Raw genomic sequence first — 17,899 nt, 5'->3', positions numbered from 1 at the left:
CAGTTTGGTTCAAGCAAACTGTTTGTAGAACAAACAGTAGAACAAACTTTGTAGAAGCAAAGTTTGTAGAAAAAAAAAACAAAAACAGGACACTTCTAGGAAATCCTTTGCAGTTCTGAGTTGAAACAAAAGGATCCCAACCCTTGCTGCCATCATGAGCTTCTTTCCATGTAATGAGTTTACCATATCCAGAACTGTCTTTCCTGACTCCAACAAACTTCTTCCAGTCTTTGGAATCCCACTCCATGCCACATCCTGGTGGCCCCATTATCCAGAACTATTCCTTACCAGAAATTTAATATTGATTGGAAGTGTGACCACAACCTCAGCTCTTCCTGCTTTATCACTTAATTCTCATCACACTCCTTGATCGATTAGTCCCTTTTCTCCCAGTTTATCCAACTTTCAAGTGAATCCCTTCACCTCTACTTTATTCCACATTCCTTCCATTTCCCTTGGGATCTTTGTTGGTTATTCTGCTTCCCTCTTTTCCTGTTTTCTCATCTTTCCTTCTCCAAAGACTCTTTCTCCATTTTACATAAACATATTCAATTTGGGCCGGGTGCAGTGGCTCAAGCCTATAATCCCGGCACTTTGGGAGGCCAAGGTAGACAGATCATTTGAGGTCAGGAGTTCGAGACCAGCCTGGCCAACATTGGTGAAACCCTGTCTCTACTAAAAAATGCAAGGTTTTAAGGGCCAAGGGAAAACTTTGCCCTCCAAAGGAAGGTTCACTGAAAGATCAACTAACAAAAGGCAGATTAATTGGAGAAAAGGCACACAAGTTTATTAACATATACATGAGAGAGGAAACACAAAGTGATTACCCAAACCCTCCAATGGGGGACAGAAGCTTATATGCCATCTTGAGGCTACAGAAAGAATGGAGGCTCTGGCATGGCCAAAAACATGTTATTGGGGTAAATCAGGTTACAGTGACAAGACAGGCTATGGGAGGCAGAGAAGAGGAGGCCTGGCTAGCAAAAGTGGTGTTGTTATGTAGATGAAACCTTACAGGTAGCAGCCCTCAAAGAGAATAGATGGTAAATGTTTCTTTTAGACCTTTCAAGGCATCAGATTCTCAGTTAACTTTGGTCCTAAATCAGACAAGGGAAGGCCCTCAGAGAAGGCCTGACTGCATGAATGCAGATTTTCTCTACAGTTGCAAATCCCCTCCACAAAAGACAGCTTTACAGGGTTACTTCAGTTTTGCTGGCTCTCTGAACACCCATCTCAAAATATGTCAAGAAAGTATATCTTAGGGTAAAATGTTTTGATTTCCTTCAAGGTGAAATGAGTCCACTAATATCTAATTCAGAGAAATTTTATAATTTTCATTAGAAATTTTGTCAGAATGAAAGCTCAGTCAGTGGTACAACAGATATTTGTGGGGTGGGTCAGTAGTGTGAATGGCAGAAGGCAGGTAGGTATTGGTGGTGGCAGTGAAAAGTATAGAATTAAGAGAATATTGCATAACAGATTGTGATGCAGGGAGAAAGGGTTGCCCGAAGACAGTTCTGACAGCAAGTAGTAGGGGAACAAATTTGGTATTGGGGCTCAGGGCCAGAATTTTAACCCCAGAAGAGCTGTAAAATATGAGGCAGACCTCTAACATCACAAAACAAGTTAAGAGACTATTTATGGTATTCAAGCTTCAAAATATACACTTGGGTATAAGAATAATGTAAAAGCCCCAAATTAGAATTGGGGTACAGGCATAGATTAAATAGAATTGGGGTACAGGGTAAGATTAAATAAAACCAGAAATAAGACTGACTTAAAGCTAAATCATTGGGCTTACTGGCCCAGGTTGAGTTAGATCCCTCTAAGGCACCTTAAGGAGGCTAAGCCTTCATTCCGATAAAAAGTGGGTCTAATCCTATCAATTTAATGGCAAAGAGCCATTGAAATTATAGAATTTAGGAGCCTAATCAAAAAACAAACACCACCCTTCTATAAAGTTGATAGAAAGTAGCTAAAAATGAAACCACCTTTGTAAAAATTTTAACAGTGAGAGAATTATGACAGTGAAAGAGATTTGATCTAACCAACTCCCACCTTCCCTTTAACCTCCAAACTGGCCCGAATCATTCCTGGACTTGGGCCAAGCTAACTTTGGGAGAATTTCAGTTTACAGTTTAAATGATAATAGCTTTTCCCCAAAACTAAAACCACCTTTGTAAAGCTAAGGGAAGACTATGTTAGGAGGATGAGAGGAGCCTGAACTCTGCTATGATACACACTTAAACAATTACCAGCCATTATTCTGGAAGTCACAAGATTTGCAACTTCCTCAATTACTCCTGCAGGTAACAACACTATTGTAGAACCTAAGATTGGTCTTTTTTATATATCTTTTAAGGTTTTTGCATTTCTGATGACTGATGCCTCTACCTGGACCCACCAAGCAGTCCTGTGGCCCCATACAGAAGCAGACTTAGCACACATGAGGACTGTATTAGTCCGTTCTCATGCTGCTAATAAAGACATACCCAAGGCTGGGTAATTATAAAGGAAAGAGGTTTAACTGACTCACAGTTCAGTATGGCTGGGGAGGCCTCAAGAAACTTACAATCATGGCAGAAGGGGAAGCAAACACATTCTTCTTCACATGTGGCAGCAATGAGAAGTGCTGAGCAAAAGGGGAAAAGCCCCTTATAAAACCGTCAGATCTCATGAGAACTCACTCATTATCACAAGAACAGCATGAGGGTAACTGCCCCCATGATTAAATTACCTCCCGCCATGTCCCTCCCACGACAAATGGGGGTTATGGGAAATACAGTTCAAGATGAGATTTAGTGAGGACACAGCCAAACCATACCAAGGATCATTTTCTACATCCCTATGATTGCATTCCTAACCAATCAGCAGTACCCATTCTGTGGTCCTTGAAAAACCTCAGCCTCCAAATTTTGGGGGAGGCTGATTTGAGTAATAATAAAACTCTAGTTTCCTGTTCAACTGGCTCTGCATGAATTAAACTCTTTATTGCAATTCCCCTGTCTTGATAAATTGACTCTATGTGGGCAGCAGGCAAAATGAACCCATTGTGTGGTTACAAAAACATAAATTAACAGCTGTCCTTCAACTTTACAATATTAAAAAGCTGTAAGTAAATCCATTTTTCTGTTTTTTTTTGAGATGGAGTCCTGCTCTGTTGCCCAGGCTAGAGTACAGTGATATGATCTCAGCTCATTGCAGAGCTGCCTCCCAGGTTCAAGTGATTCTCCTGCCTCAGCCTCCCAAGTAACTGGGATTATAGGGACATACCACCATGCCCGGCTAATTTTTTTGTACTTTTAGTAGAGACAGGGTTTTGCCATGTTGGCCAGGCTGGTCTCAAACTCCTGACCTCAGGTGATCCGCCCGCCTCGGCCTCCCAAAATGCTGGGATTACAGGCATGAGCCACCGAGCCTGGCCAGTAAATCCACTGTTAAAAACTAAAGTTTTCTAAAGAATATTTGTAACACAATTATTTTCTGTTATATTTTATAAATTTACATTATTACAGATTAATTTTCAAAATATATGTTTTATACCAACACAGGAATGTATTTTCCTTTTTCTTTTTTTTTTGGATTTGGAGTGTTGCTCTGTCGCCCAGGCTGGAGTGCAATGATCTTGGCTCACTGCAACCTCTGCCTCCCGGGTTCAAGCCATTCCCCTGCTTCAGCCTCCCACATTGCTGGGACTACAGGCATGCGCCACCAAGCCTGGCTAATTTTTTTTTTGCATTTTTAGTAGAGATGGGGTTTCACCATGCTGGCCAGGCTGGTCTTGAACTCCTGACCTCAAGTGATCCGCCTGCCTCGGCCTCCCAAAGTGCTGGGATTACAGGCAATGAGCCACCGCACCCAGCCCCAGGAATGTATTTTCTTAATGTCCAGAAAACTAATATGTAACTACTTTAGAGTGGCCCAGAAAAACCTTCTGAGAAGGTCACAAATACTTAAAGTACTATGAAACCACATCCTTCTTTTTGAGTCTATCAAAGCATACAACAATTTGAAGCAGACTAAATCACATTCAACCTCTTTATGAATTTTTTAAAAATTATTTCTAAAAACTAGTAATTTATCTGGAAGTAACCATTAAGCTAGATAATTTTACTTAGAAGCCATATCTACTCTGCTAACCACACAGGATCAGAAAAAACATTCAGTAAACCACTTCAGTATATAATATTTACCACAAACAGATCCTTGTTTTATAAATGTCCGTGTTTCTCATCCTTATTTGTGAGATCTACAAGCAGCATTTACAAACTGGTTAACCAAATAAATAGTATAGGTAATATGGAAGTGTGATTTCAGGAAATAACTTTTCTCTGAAGAATGCAAGTCCTTTTAAATGTTTACCCCCACAGAGTCATTAAAATGAGACAGCAGGCCAGGCACAGTGGTTCACGCCTGTAATCTCAATACTTTGGGAGGCTGAGGCAGGAGGATCACTTGAAGCCAGGAGTTCGAGACCGGTCTGGGCGACATAGCAATACCCCATTTCTACAAAAAAATTTTAAAACCTGGCCAGATGTGGTGGTGCAGACCTGTAGTCCAAGCTACTTGGAGGACTGAGGCAGGAGGATCATTGCTTGAGCCCAAGCATTCAAAGCTGCATTGAGCTACAATTGTCACTGTACTCCAGCTTGGGAAACACAGTGAGACCCTGTATCAAAAATAAAAAGAGAGAATTACAACCCACTCCCTCCTTGACCTATGTATTCATCTCTTGAAACTGCTTGCTATTGCTTGCAAGTAGCTATGAATCAACCCAATAATACTTCAGACACTGTAACTTTTATAGCTTAACAATATATTGCCAGTCACTAATCAATGTTATTTCCTTAAGCCAAAGAGAATTCCTGACAAACAACTTTGTATCAGTCCACTCCCTGTCCTCCTTTTATGTCTTCACAAACCTGCTCATAACAAAGGCTAAAGGGAGATCATATCCAAAGGTACTTGGGTTTAGTCTTCTGGGCAGCTATCCTCACTTTGGCTCAAGTAAACTCTTTAAATTATATTTTGTGCCTCAGCCTCTTCCTTTTAGGTCAACACATTCTTTTAAGGACTTTAAAACTACTTAAAAATTAATCTACCAAGAGTTTTAGTTATAATAAAATAACTTTTATGGGGCATTTTCTTTTATGGGGCTTGTTGTCCTGTCAAAATTTGACTCAGGAACTGCAAAGTATAGCCATACAGGCTATACAGGGTTATATACAGGGCTATAATTTGCATAAATTGCTCTGTATATAATTTCCCTGAGGACCTAAAGATAAAAACATTTATTATTCAGAGATTGAGATAAGGACAGTGAAGGTTGCTGTCATGGCCTCTGTTCCTAGAATGGTTTATAGCCCTGAGGCAGAGGGGTAGGGACCTAAAGCTAGAAGGACTGAACGAGAGAAACATTCAAAAGTCTACTTTCCCCATTTACTAGGCAAGACTGGTGAGGCCTAGGGACAGTGGGTTATACTTAGTACAACCAGGTATTTTTAAATTAACTGTCTTGGAGCAATGGGGGAGTGCAGGGGTGCAGGGAAATTGTTCTATTAGAAGAGACTTCAGAGAGCTGATATATCTAAATGTGCTGCATAATTCTTGATTGACTCCTTGTCCAAAACATATGTATTCATAAAAGATATTTTTAAGTCAGTCGGGAAAATCTGAGTAAGGACGACATATTAGATGGTATTAGGAATTACTGTTAATTTTGTTAGGTGAGAAAATGGTATTGTGGTTATGTAGAAGAACGTTCTTGAAGGGATTCATAGTATACCACACCAAAATAAGCCACTCTGGCATAAGGATTATTTTGAGCTAAAGACAACTGAAAAGAAACAGACACAAGAAAAATATTCTCCACCCAGTAACATCCTCACTCCTGTCTCTACCAGGAAGGGCAGGACACTCTTAATCACTGGATAAAGCTCTAGATTCTTATCATTCCAGTGAGGCACCAGAGGAATCTATATAACAAACCTTGCTAAAACAACCTTTAATTTTGATTAAATTAAACACTCTAAATATCGACCATATAGATTCAACAAGTTGAATACATAGTTTCACCCATGTATTTACCATCCCACAGTTTGTCACTCCTAGAAGCTCAAAGACCCTTTCTGTTGTCTTATCAATTCTCTACAAATTTGCTGTTCTTTTGTTAAGAATCTATATAAGCCCAAGTTCTAACCACCCCTTTGAGTTACTTATCACTGAGCTCTCCTATGTGTATGTGTAATGCACTTGTTAATAGACTTCTGTTTGTTTTTCTCTTGTTAACCTGTCTTTTGTCAGTCCAACTTGCAGGGCCCCAGCCAATAAACCTAAAATGGGTAGAGGAAATATAATTTTTTTTCTTTCCAACACCTTTATGTTTTGAAGGTGCATGCTGAAGTACACAGGAATAAATCATCATGCTATGTTCAGTTTACTTTCAGTTCACTTTCTACAAATGCAAATATATACACACACAGAAACAATTATATAAATATGGCAGAAGGTTACTTGTTGAATCTGTATGGTCGATATTTAGAGTGTTCATTTTCTCATTCCTTCTACTTCTCTGTTTTTGAGATATTCTATAATAAAAAGTTTTTAACAAAACTACCAAAGAGTGCTTATTTTTCTAAAAAGTGTGACAAGTTCCTGAAATTAGAAATGAAAAGATCTTAAAATACCTAATTTAATCCCTGAAACCAATGACTATCAAAAACTCTATGGACGTATATGTGTGCAATATATAGTTGCTTTTTCTTGAGTCCTGTTGTATACTTTGTAAAACCTTAAAACCAAAAATATGTCTTTTAAAATAGTAGTATATTAACATTTTGAAATATTATGGTAGTTACCTTGATCTGTATAGATGAATTATAACCCACACATCTTCTTCTGCATTTGTGACTTCATTCACATACTGATTTCCAGAAATTTCTCTTAATTCTCCAAATTTTTGTTTTTTCTTAAGAGCTTTCCATTCCTGTAACCGCTTCTTTCTAATTAAAACATGAAATTAAATTACATAAGAATACTGTCATATTCTTAAGGTCATTCTCATATGTAATAACAATTTAGGGCAATGAATATAATGCCTATCCATATCAAACACTTTAAATGATGGGATAACCATGAATGATCTTATAAAACCAATTTCTCTTTTTATATGCCAATTTGTGTTATCATGGTTATTGGAAAGTGTAAGAAGTTTGCTATTGACTTTTAAATTTGTTTGTATTTAAGACTAGGTTTAAATCATAGCTATAGAGAGTTTATCTAGATGTTGTGCCAACAAATTCTCATGTACAAGTTGAATACTTCATTAAGGAGAATAATGATATCCAACATTTATCAAGTGCTTGCTATGTTACCAGGCACTATTTTAAATACATAACATTAATGAACTTAATCCTTGTAAAAATGTTACAGAGCCAGTACTATTATTATCCCCATTTAAATGTTAGTAACAATCATGCTAAGATGATCTTCACTTCGAAGACTTTGTGGATATTTGTAATTACTTGTTATAAATATAGATTTATTATAGATAGAGAGGTAGTAGAGGAGAGTGATTATGAGCTTGGATTCTAAGCTCAGGCTACACTGGGTTTAAATGCCAGTTCCAGTACTTGTTAATAGCATAAACTTGGGCAAGTTGTTTAATCTCTCTACACTTCAGTTTCCCTAACTGTACATGGGAATAATACTAATAGCTACTCACAAGGGATTACTGGGAAAAAAATGAAATAATACATGTAAATTTCTTAGCAGGGTGCCTGACACACTGTGAGCATTCAATAAATGTTGCTACCTATTTATCTATCCATAGAGAACCTTGAAACTGTTTAAAAAACCAACTCTCTCAACATTTACATAATTTGACAATTTCGCTGTTGAACGCCTGGATTCATGAAGCAAATCTAAATGGTTTCTGACTGTCTGCAAGTTTATTAACATTTAATGGTTCTATACCTCTAAGTTTGCTGGAAGTATTTACTCCCTTTCTTTCTCTGTGTAGTAACCATATTTTCTTATTTTATGTATTCTTGATGCTCTGGCATCTGACACATTGCTGATTCTGTAGAGTCTGCCCCTCCCAGGGCTAGTGAACTCCATGAAATAGCAAACACTCTTCAAACGCAAATCAATCTAGGGCCCATACCCTCGATCACTTCATTTATCAGACTGAGCCATGATCCCCTGCCCTAATCATTCCAGGGCCAGGTACCAAACAACTAGAGATAGCCTCTACAGCCCAGAGCCCACCAAAATTATTGAAACTAGCCAATCCTAACTCTGCTTACCCTGCCTTGCCATGCGTTTCCCACAGAAACCATAATGAAAGGCTTATGCCCATGCTTTTCCCTTGCTCCTTCTGACTTCTGATCAATTCAGGTGCTTCACTGCATGGCCCCTGTGTGGCATGATGTGGCATGCAACCCTCCCTTGGAAACTGTGAGTAACCAACTATCCTTTCAATAGCAACCATATCCTGACACACTTGAATAAAAACAAAACCCTGGGTATATTTTAAAACATTTTTAGCTGGGCGCAGTGGCTCACGCCTGTAATCCCAGCACTTTGGGAGGCCGAGGCGGTCGGATCACGAGGGCAGGAGATCGAGACCATCCTGGCTAGCATGGTGAAACCCCATCTCTACTAAAAATACAAAAAATTAGCTGGGCATGGTGGCGGGCGCCTGTGGTCCCAGCTACTCGGGAGGCTGAGGCAGGAGAATGGCGTGAACCCAGGAGGCAGAGCTTGCAGTGCGCCGAGATCGCGCCACTGCACTCCAGCCTGGGCGACAGAGTGAGACTCCATCTCAAAAAAAAAAAAAAAAAAAACATTTTGACCTTATTTCCCATGCTAGAAACATTTCAAGTAAAATCTCTTACTTTACATAACCAGTAATCCAAGCAAAATCAAACCTAGAGGAGAATGCCAAGGATAGTAACCCAAGGCTGGGGACCTCTCATAGTTTTCAAATTGAAGTCCTTCAATTTTTCCTCCACTGGCCCAGATATTTGGAACCTAGAGTTACTCCACAGTTCTTCTGGGAGCCCTACTTTGTTTGCACCGAGTATCTAACTTCCCGCAATTTGATCTTACTGACTTAATATCATTCAGAAATTTCAAAATATTCTTGTTCCAATGATGACACCATGTTCTAATGGTGCAACTATCAACAACTTCCCTTCCTCCTCCCCTCTTCCACTTCTTCCTCCTTCTCATTTTTCTCTGTTATTTCAATGGAATTGGGCAGGGGAGAACAGTAAATACATGGGCTGGTTTTGCCATTAGAAGTTCAAACAGTGTTCAATGGCCTGCATTTTTCACCTAACAAGCCTATCAGTTGGGATTCAGTTGCATAAACAGAAGGCCCACTAGCTATTTTAAGCAGAAAAGAGCTTAATATGGGGGAATTAAATGCTTTATCAACCCAATAAAAAGAAGGAGCAGGCTCTAGACTGGGATACCAGGAATGACTCCCAGAACAACATGCAAAACTGGTATGCCAAGGCTTTCTCTACCACAATCCAGAAACTAGGGAATCTGGAACTACCACACCATTGTTGGCTTTACTATCAAACTATTCTGAGAATCAGAAAGCCAGTGTAACAACTTTTGTCTCTAGAAACCTATCTCCTTAGTAATAATCTGAGGATGAGAAACTGTTGCCAAAATAATGGCTCCATTGGATACTATGCTCCACACCTGGATGAGGGGATCAATCATATCCCAAACCTCAGCATCATGCAATATACCAGTGTAACAAGCCTGCATGTGCATCCTCTGAATCTACAATAAAAGTTGAAATTATAAAACAAAAAAAGAATAATGGCTCCAAAACCATCATGCAAATTCTAGATTAGTACCAACTAAATGGATGCTTTGTGTGTTTCTTCTTCTTTTTTTTTTCTTTGGGATGGAGTCTGTCTCTGTCGCCCAGGCTGGAGTGCAGTGGGCGATCTCGGCTCACTGCAAACTCCGCCTCCCGGGTTCACGCCATTCTCCTGCCTCAGCCTCCCGGGTAGCTGGGACTACAGGCGCCCGCCATCACAACAGGCTATTTTTTCTATTTTTAGTAGAGACAGGGTTTCACCGTGTTAGCCAGGATGGTCTCGATCTCCTGACCTTGTGATCTGCCCACCTCGGCCTCCCAAAGTGCTGGGATTACAGGCATGAGCCACCACGCCCGGCCGTGTGTTTCTACTTCTTTCCCCACTTAATTCTGAATTCACATCCCCGGTGAAATGTCTAAATCATATTCTTTACCTTTATTGCAATAAAGTCTGAGAAATATCCTTTTAGTTTTTTAGCTTCCATGGTACTGGAATACACCAAGAGAAAGGGGAATATATGTCAAAAAGGCCAACTTAGTATTATATGCCACAAACAATATACTGCAGATTTGTTTATTGCTGTGTATAAATTTTTTTCATCATTTTAGCTAGAAGAACTTTTGAGCTGACTCCCTTGTTATTTTACAGCTAATTATCTACACAATAACATTTGTCTCTCCTTTTTTGAATATTACATCTTTTTTTAAAAGAAATCTTGTCCTAAGGTACTGGCTAGGACCTATTGTATGGTGTTTAATAACAGAGATGAGGCCTGGCGTCATGGCTTAAGCCTGTAATCCCAGCACTTTGGGAGGCCAAGGCGGGCAGATCACTTGAGGTCAGGAGTTCGAGACCAGCCTGGCCAACGTGGTGAAATGCTGTCTCTACCAAAAAATACAAAAATTAGCCGGGCGTGGTAGCATGTGCCTGTAGTCCCTCCCAGCTACTCCGGAGACTGAGGTAGGATAATCACTTGAGCCCAGGAGACAGAGGCTGCAGTGACCTGAGACTGGGCCACTGCACTCCAGCTGGGGCAACAGAGCAAGACTCTGTCCTCCTCCCCCCCAACAAAAAAAAACAGACATGATAGTGAACAACTCTTCTTTTTCTCATAATAGTAACTTTTAATGTTTGTTAAAATTTTTATCAAGTAAAAAAAAGTTCCATTACTTTAGCTTATCACTAGTTTTTGTTTGTTTTTTGTTTGTTTTTTTTTTTTGAGACAGAGTCTCGCTCTGTCACCAGGCTGGAGTGCAGTGGCATGGTCTCGGCTCACTGCAACCTCTGCCTCCCAGGTTCAAGCGATTCTCCTGCCTCAGCCTCCCATTTATCACTAGTTTTTAAAAAATATTTTCTTGCTGTTTTGTTTTTACTTTAAATGAGGAATTTGCTTTAAATCAGCACTAGCAAGATAAGTACAGAATTTCTTGAGAACAAGTAATATTTTTAAACATTCAGGTACAGAAATGAAAATAATGCCGTAATTTGGTGGCAACTGAATTTGTGATTTTGATGTGGAATACACAAATAAAAGAATTTCTATTTATGGTATCGCTCTTTAATCTCTGTGGTAGAGACAGGTAGGGTGATCATCATTGTAGCTTTCTCTTCTGGGGAAGCTACATTTACCTGAAAGACTACATTTGCCAGCTTGCCTTGCAGTTGGATTAGGGTCATGAGACTAGATTACAACCCATGCCACATGAGTGAAAGTGATATATACATTTCAATGACTCACCCCTAAAATGTCCCACGTGACCTTTCACACTTTCTGATTCACACAACTGGAAGTAAAGTTTTCTGAGATTATGTAGCCCCTAATGAAACAGCCCAGGTTCATAGTCATTGCCTGGAGGAGAGCTACTCAGGAGAACTATAGGATAAGCATCAAAGAATTGTGCAACCATCACCACTACCTAATTCAAAAACATTTTCATCACTCCACAATAAACCCATATCTATTTGTAGTTACTCCCTATCCCCTATCCTAGGCCCTGGTAACCAATAATTGTGTTCTGTCTCTATGACTTTTTGTACTGGTTTCTTTCCCCTAGCATGTTTTCATCCATGTTGTAGAACATATTGGTACTTCATTTCATTTGAATTATGGCTGAATAGTATTCCACTGCATAGACTGATGACATTTAGATTGTTTCCATTTTGGGGTTATCGTGAATAATGTTGCTATGGCCATTCCTATACATGTTTTGAATTTTCTTGGGTATATACCTAGAAGTGGAATTGCTGGGTCATATGCTAACTTTATATTTAACCTTTTGAGGATCCACCAGACTGTTTTTCAAAGTGGCTGTACCATTTACATTCCCAGTGGCAATTCAAAGGGTTCCAATCCTCACCAACTTATTTATTATAACCACCTTAGTGTGTATGAAGTAGTCTCCCAATGTAGGGTCTTCCCTAACTCCAATAGTTAGTGTCAGAATTGAAATGAATTGTAGAACACCCAGTTGGTGTCCAGAAAGTTGGAGAATTGGTTGTGGGGGACCCTGCCCCAACATTTCATGTCAGAAGTGGTATGAGTAAAACACACCAGAGGAACTAAAAAGTACAGTAACTAAAATTAAAAAAATACATTGGAGAGTTCCAAAAGCAGATTTGAGGAAGCACAAGAATCAGCAACCTTGAAAATAGGACAACTGCAATGATCAAATCTGAGGAACAGAAAAAAAAAAGAATAAAAAAAATAAACAGGGCCTAAAGGGTCTGTGGGATGATATAAAGCAGACCAACATACATGTTGTGTGAATCTCAACAGAAAAGAGAGAGAAAAGAAGCATAAAGAATATTTTAAGAAATAATGGCTGAAAACTTCCCAAATTTGATGCAATACATGAATCTATAAACTCAAGTGTCCAACAAACTCCAAGTATGATAAAAGTATGATAAACTCAAAGACACCCACATGGGGATACATCATAAACTACTGAAAGGCAAGAAGAGACAATGAGAATCTTGAAAGCAGAGAGAAGCAAGTCATCACATACAAGGGATCTTCAGTAAGACTATCAGCCAGTTTCTCAGCAGAAATTTTGGAAGCCAAAAAGGCAGTGAGTTGATATTTTTTAAATGCTAAGAGAAAACAACTGTCAAAAGCAAGAATTCGATATTTGGCAAAACTATGCTTCAAGAATGAGGGTAAATTAATGCATTCCTAGATTTAAAAAATAAAAATAAAAACAAAAAAACACCAAGGGACCTAGACCTGCCCAAAAAATATGTGAAAGGAGTCCTTTAGGCTGAAATGAAAGAGCACCAGATAGTATCCAAAGCCACATGAAGAAACGAGGAACATGGTGAAGTTAACTACATAGGGAAATATAATAGCCAGTATTACAATTTGGCTTTTACATAGGAAAATGTAAAAGCCATTATTGGAATTGGTTTCTTTTTTTTTTCTTTTTGAGACAGTCTTGCTTTGTTGCCTAGGCTGGAGTGCCGTGGCGCGATCTTGGCTTACTGCAACCTCTGCCTCCCAGGTTCAAGCAATTCTCACACCTAGCCTCCTGAGTAGCTGGGATTACAGGTGTGTGCCACCACGCCCAGCTAAATTTTTTGTATTTTTATTAGAGACGGGGTTTCACCATGTTGGCCAGGCTGGTCTTGAACTCCTGACCTCAGGCGATTTGCCCACCTTGGCCTCCCAAAGCACTGGGATTACAGGCGTAAGCCATCATGCCTGGCCTAGAGTTGGTTTCTAACTTCTCTTTTCTTCCTGTATGATATAAAAGGTAAATACATAAAGCAATAATAATAATCTATGTTAATGGATGCACAATATATAACAATGTAGTCTGTGACACTAACAAATAAGGAGAAGGATGGAGATGTGTTTACATGCTATTGACTCTAAGTTGGTATTATTCAAAGCAGGCCACTGTAAGACGTTAATTTTTATCCTTAAGATAATCACTATGAAAAAACTAAAACATACACAGAAAATGAAAGAAGAAGGAAATAAAAATGGTACACTAGAAAAATTAGCTAACTGTGAAAAGAAAGCAGTAATGGAAGACTTAAAAAACAAAAATTATGTAAGAAATACAGAAAACACCTAAGTAGCAGAAGCAACTCCTTTCTTAATAGTACTTACTTTAAATGTAAGTGAATTTTAAATTAATGTGATTAATCTCCAAATAAAGGCAAAGACTGGCAAAACAAATTTAAAAAAAAGCATGTTCCAGATTTCTCAGTCCTTTTTTTTTTTTGAGACGGAGTCTTGCTCTGTCGCCCAGGCTGGAGTGCAGTGGCACAATCTTGGCTCACTGCAACCTCCACCTCCCAGATTCAAGCAATTCTCCTGCCTCAGCCTCCCGAGTAGGTGGGATTACAGGTACAGGACACTACACCTAACTAATTTTTGTATTTTAGTAGAAACAGGGTTTCACCATGTTGGCCAGGCTGGTTCGAACTCCTGACTCAGGTGATCTGCCTGCCTTGGTCTCCCAAAGTGCTGGGATTACAGGCACGGGCCACTGTGCCTGGCCTTCTCAGGCCTCTTTTACAAGAGCATTAATCCCGTTCATAAAGGGGTAGCCCTCATGACCTAATTACCTCCCTAAGGCTCTACCTCTTAATGCCATCACCTTGGGAGGGGATTAGGTTTCAACATATGAATTTGGGGGGGACACAAACATTCAGACCACAGCACCATCATTTAGCGGTTTTTATGGAGGTTTCATTAGATAGGCATGATTGGCTAAATCATTGGCCACTGGTGATTAACTCAATCTCTAGCCCCTCTCCCCTCTCCAGAGAGCGGGGAATAGTGTTAAAAGTTCTAACCTTCTAATCACATGGTTGGTTCCTCTGGCAACCAGCCCTCATCCTAAAGCTACTAGGATCCCCTCCACCAAGGATCATCTCATAAGCATACCAAAGGTACTTTTATCACCCAGCAAATTCCAAGTATGTTTGTGTCAGGAACTGGGGACGAAGATCAGATATATATTTCTTATTATCACAGTTCCAGAATATCTTTTATTCCTGTTTATAACTTCTATTTCTTTATTGCTATTCTCTTTTTGATCATACATTATATTCCTATCTTTTTAGCTCTTTAAGCATCTGTAAGATAGTTGTCTTAAAGTCTTTGTCTAGTAAGTCTGACTTCTGGGCTTCCTCAAGTACATTTTCTGTCAGTATATTTTGTTCCTTTGAATGGACTATACTTTCTTGTTTGTGTATGCCTTGTGATTTTTGTTGAAAACTAGACATTTGAATCCTATAATGTGGTAACTTTGGAAATAAGTTCTCCTCCTTTGCTGGGGTTTTGTTTTTGTTTTTGTTTTAATTGTTGTAGGCTGTCTTTGTGCTGGCGATCATTCTGAGGCATAAGCTTTAAGGTCTTCTCAGGTATTTTTTGAGCCTGCATCTTCCCCGGAGTAAATGCATTCGCTTTCTATATTTTCCCAAAAGCACAGTTTGTTTTGAATCTTTAAAAAAGGTTATAGCTCTTTTAAATTCTCTGATAGCTGCCTGAGCCAGTGGGAGTTCACACAATGGCAGTGAGCCTCTGTCCCTGTACATCCATGTTCAGAAGGAGCAATCTGTAATAAGAACACAGAACCCCAATATTTGGAGGAAAAGGTCCTTATTGTCCACCCTGGCTCCAGCAAGCTGTGTCAGAAATACAGGTTGTCAGCTGCCTGTCATGGAGCTAGGGGTTGAGCATGAACAGCTGCTACTGAACTGAGGGCTGAAATCAACTGATACTGCCATTTACCAGCCAAGTTTTCACTTGGAAACTACAAGCATTCAATATTCTCCAGAGTACTAAAACAGTCACTTCAGACAGTTCCTGCTAGTACAATCTTTGATTAGGTAGAGATGTATTTTTGGAGCTTCCTATTCTGCTATTTTCCCTGATGTGTCATTAGTGGGTTTTTTTTTTTTTTTTAACGAGTTCTTCAATTAGGGTTTATTTGAAGTTTTCTTATAATTAAAGTTATGCATTACTGAAAATGATACCACAGAGGTGATATGTCCTTCTCAGTACAACATACCAGGGGTTACTTGATCACCTCCCAGCATATTTTACTGGTGAAATTAACCTTGATCATTTGCCTAAGATAGTATCTGCCTATAAACTTACTATTTCCTCCTTTATAATTACTAAATATTTGGGGAAGAATTCTTTGAAATTATGCAGTATCCTGTTTGTGTTTAAACTTTCAACCAATCATTTTAGCATCCATCACTGGATCTTACCCACAGGAAATTACCACTCTTCTGATGGTGATTTTTCTATTTCTCTAATTTCATTTACACTTATTAATTAAAACTCTTCTGTAAGGGAGAGAGATTACTTCTTCCAAATTTGTTCATGTATTAAGTTATTTATTTATATCACTATGGACTTTTATAAATTTATTTCATTATTTGCTTTACAATCCTATCATATAATTATTGATTTTGTTGTTCAAGTTGTTCTAACTTTGGCCCTTGGGAGATCTGTCCATTTGACTCCTGGGATTTTTTTTTTTTTTTAAGTACTTCCTTACCTACTGGCAACATAAGATGCTTCATATTCATATTATACTTTCCTAACACACACCGTGGGATCAAGCAGTTCGCTAAGGAGCACTAATTCCTGTTATTAGAGAATAGTATTTATTTGTTTTTTGTTTGTTTGTTTGAGATGGAGTTTCACTCTTGTTGCCCAGGCTGGAGTGCAATGGCACGATCTCGGCTCACTGCAACTTCCACCTCCCAGGTTCAGCGATTCTCCTGCCACAGCTTCTCAAGTAGCTGGGATTACAGGCATGTGCTACAACGCCTGGCTAATTTAAAGACACGGGTTTCATCATGTTGGCCAGGCTGGTTTCAAACTCCTGACCTCAGGTGATCCACCCACCTTGGCCTCCCAAAGTGCTGGAATTACAGGTGTGGGTCACCGCACCCTGCCTCAGAAAGATCTGAGTGCTATATGTGCTCATTGCTCCTGGAGTATGGCTGTTGTAACTCCATTCACTGGTGGCTTTTGGTTTTTATTTTTGTTTTGTAGAGACAGGGTCTTACTATGTTGCCCAGGCTGGTCTGTAACTCCTAGCCTCAAGCAATCCTCCCACCATAGCCTCCCAAAGTCTGAGACTACAGGCATGAGCCACTGTGCCCAGCCCCAATTCACTGGTTTTTTGTTTGTTTTTTTTTTCGAGGTGGAGTTTCGCTCTTGTTGCCCAGGCTGGAGTGCAATGGTGCCATCTTGGCTCACTGCAACCTCTGCCCCCCGGGTTCAAGCGATTCTCCTGCCTCAGCCTCCAGAGTAGCTGGGATTACAGGCAAGCACCACCATGCCTGGCTAATTTTGTATTTTTAGTAGAGACAGGGTTTCTGCATGTTGGTCAGGCTGGTCTCAAACTCCCGACCTCAGGTGATCCGTCTGCCTCGGCCTCCCAAAGTGCTGGGATTACAAGCATGAGCCACTGTGCCTGGTCCACTGTTTTTTTATTGTTAAAATGACCTTGCATTCCTGCAACCAATACTACTTGATCAAGATTTATTATTTCCTTAAATTGCTGGACTTAATTTGCCAATATTTCCTTAAAGATTTTGTGTTTACAGTCATGAGGGATATTTGTAGTACTCTGTTTTAGTGATGTCTTTGTCTGGTTTTAGTATCAGGATAAATACTGGTCTTGTAAAAAGTATTTTAGAAATTAGAACAGGTTCATACATTTCCCAACTTATTTTAGTTGTGAAGTAAGTTGGGAAATTTATGAACCTGTTCCAGTTTCTAAAATAATTTAAGAATAGTAATTAATTATTCATGAAATGATAGTCACCTTTGACAGACATCATGCTAGAAGGAAAATCATGGCCATCTTTTTATTGGCCTCTTATTGCTATTTTCCACTTTAATCACATGTAGCTTGATGAAGTTATATTGTACATGATTGGATAATTTTCTATTAAATCAAAGGCAAAATATTAAGAAAAAATGATGTAATGATGTAATAAAATTCCACCTTATATAAAGGGAGTTTCAAAATTTTACTTAAAAATTAGTTTTGTTCTTTGTAAAATCTATGTGACAA

The 17,899-nt window shown here is 39.2% G+C and overlaps 1 protein-coding gene across 2 annotated transcripts in view; it reads right to left on the bottom strand.

Moving 5' to 3' along the window:
• The window catches only part of PDCL2 (phosducin like 2), a 35,784-nt gene that overhangs the window by 6,368 nt on the left and 11,517 nt on the right, over nt 1-17,899 (bottom strand). For both annotated transcript variants that reach the window (XM_019025141.3, XM_055385056.2), the window contains one exon: nt 6,858-7,001. In XM_019025141.3, coding sequence (XP_018880686.1) covers nt 6,858-7,001 — 144 coding nt within the window. The remainder of the gene's footprint in view (nt 1-6,857; nt 7,002-17,899) is intronic.

This window comes from Gorilla gorilla, chromosome 3, assembly GCF_029281585.2.
Source record: "Gorilla gorilla gorilla isolate KB3781 chromosome 3, NHGRI_mGorGor1-v2.1_pri, whole genome shotgun sequence".
NCBI classification, from domain to species: Eukaryota; Metazoa; Chordata; class Mammalia; order Primates; family Hominidae; genus Gorilla; species Gorilla gorilla.
This window is presented reverse-complemented; position numbering and strand designations above follow the sequence as displayed.